The sequence below is a fragment of the Diaphorina citri genome, unplaced genomic scaffold (assembly GCF_000475195.1).
Source record: "Diaphorina citri unplaced genomic scaffold, Diaci psyllid genome assembly version 1.1 scaffold27566, whole genome shotgun sequence".
In the NCBI taxonomy this organism is placed as follows: domain Eukaryota; kingdom Metazoa; phylum Arthropoda; class Insecta; order Hemiptera; family Psyllidae; genus Diaphorina; species Diaphorina citri.
Window position 1 is genome coordinate 1 of NW_007404904.1, and position 1,289 is coordinate 1,289.

Genomic DNA, 1,289 nt, shown 5'->3' on the forward strand with positions numbered 1-1,289 from the left:
CTCCGGTCTGCAATCCAACCCCGTGTTTCGACTCAAGAGTACCTGGTCCCAAGTGTCCAAGGATAAGCTGGAAATGTATGGAGAACTAGAGAGGATTTTCAGTGAGGAGAATAACCAATGGACACAGCGTGAACTGTTGATGCGAGAGGGGACGGCCAAGTTTGCAGACACCGTGGGCGAGAATGATAAGCATCTGCAGAAGATCATTTCCCGACAACACCTAATGATAGCATAAATTCAAAAACTAATTCTGTAAGATTAAGTTGAGCAGATTGATGCCTTTTATCCTATTTTAATGTATTTCTCTGTATTGTGGTTTCAGATACGAACAGTTACTCAATAATGAGTTTGATTTGCCCGAATCAGGATTCTCCCATTTGGGGACTTTTACGGTGGTTTTACGGGATTGGCGCTTTGTGTGCCAAACAAAAATTACGAACTGGGTCAATTCCACTTTTTTTTTAACTGAATTCTTTTTCTGATAGAGGGAACTGTAACAACGGAGGTCTTATGCTGAAATGGAAAAAGACCGAAAGGACCCAGACAGGCGCCATTTTTCCGGGCCTAAGGGTCAATGTCCCGACATTTATAAACAACAGTTTCCATCTCGGAACCACTGGCCTTCTCCTATCCTGTCTTTCTTCTCTCTTCAATAGATCAGTTGCGCTTACTTGGGTGATGTTTCAAAGTCATAGAGCAGGAAAAATGAGGACCAACGGAATTTTTCTTTTTCTTCTACGACTTCTAGATCCCGAGATAAATCGATTTAAAAAATACCGGTAAATCGTGAACTTTGACGTCACGGCATACGCTCCCGTAGGCGATGACGTCACATCAAATGTCCCGAGCAAAAGCTCCCTAGCAAGCAACACATTAATGTGTTTGTGCGCATACGTTTCTGCGCAGTTCTTTCTGCTCCGCCGCTAGCGTGCTTGCATAGTGGCGCTACCTAGCGGACAAAAATAGCAACTGCGTTAAGTCTGACGTCACAAATCTTTAAACTTTTTCATTATAAAAATTGAATTTTCGACCTTTTACAGTTATTTTTTCGGAGTTTTGACCTCAGATTCGGATTTTTCCCAACTTTTTACAGAGGAATCGACCATTTATTTATAATTTTTATCCATTTGCAACTCCTCCATTCCCCTCCCAGGCCCAGGGCGAACTTTATCCTAAACAGATAAAGTTCGTTCTCGGAACGGCTCACTCTCCTGTCCTGTCCCCTCTTCGATTTCGGGACGATACGACCTTCGCAGTTACAATTCCCTAGATCGGAAGAGCGTCGTGTA

At 43.1% G+C, this 1,289-nt stretch overlaps 1 protein-coding gene across 1 annotated transcript in view; it reads left to right on the plus strand.

Moving 5' to 3' along the window:
* Nucleotides 1-6: 6 nt before the first annotated feature.
* Nucleotides 7-1,289, plus strand: part of LOC113473386 (ral guanine nucleotide dissociation stimulator-like 1) — a gene marked incomplete at its 3' end in the record, with an annotated part of 10,159 nt that continues 8,876 nt past the window's right edge. Inside the window, exons 1-2 of the mRNA XM_026833041.1 lie at nucleotides 7-221; nucleotides 310-316. Of these exons, the coding sequence (XP_026688842.1) occupies nucleotides 74-221; nucleotides 310-316 (155 nt within the window). The remainder of the gene's footprint in view (nucleotides 222-309; nucleotides 317-1,289) is intronic.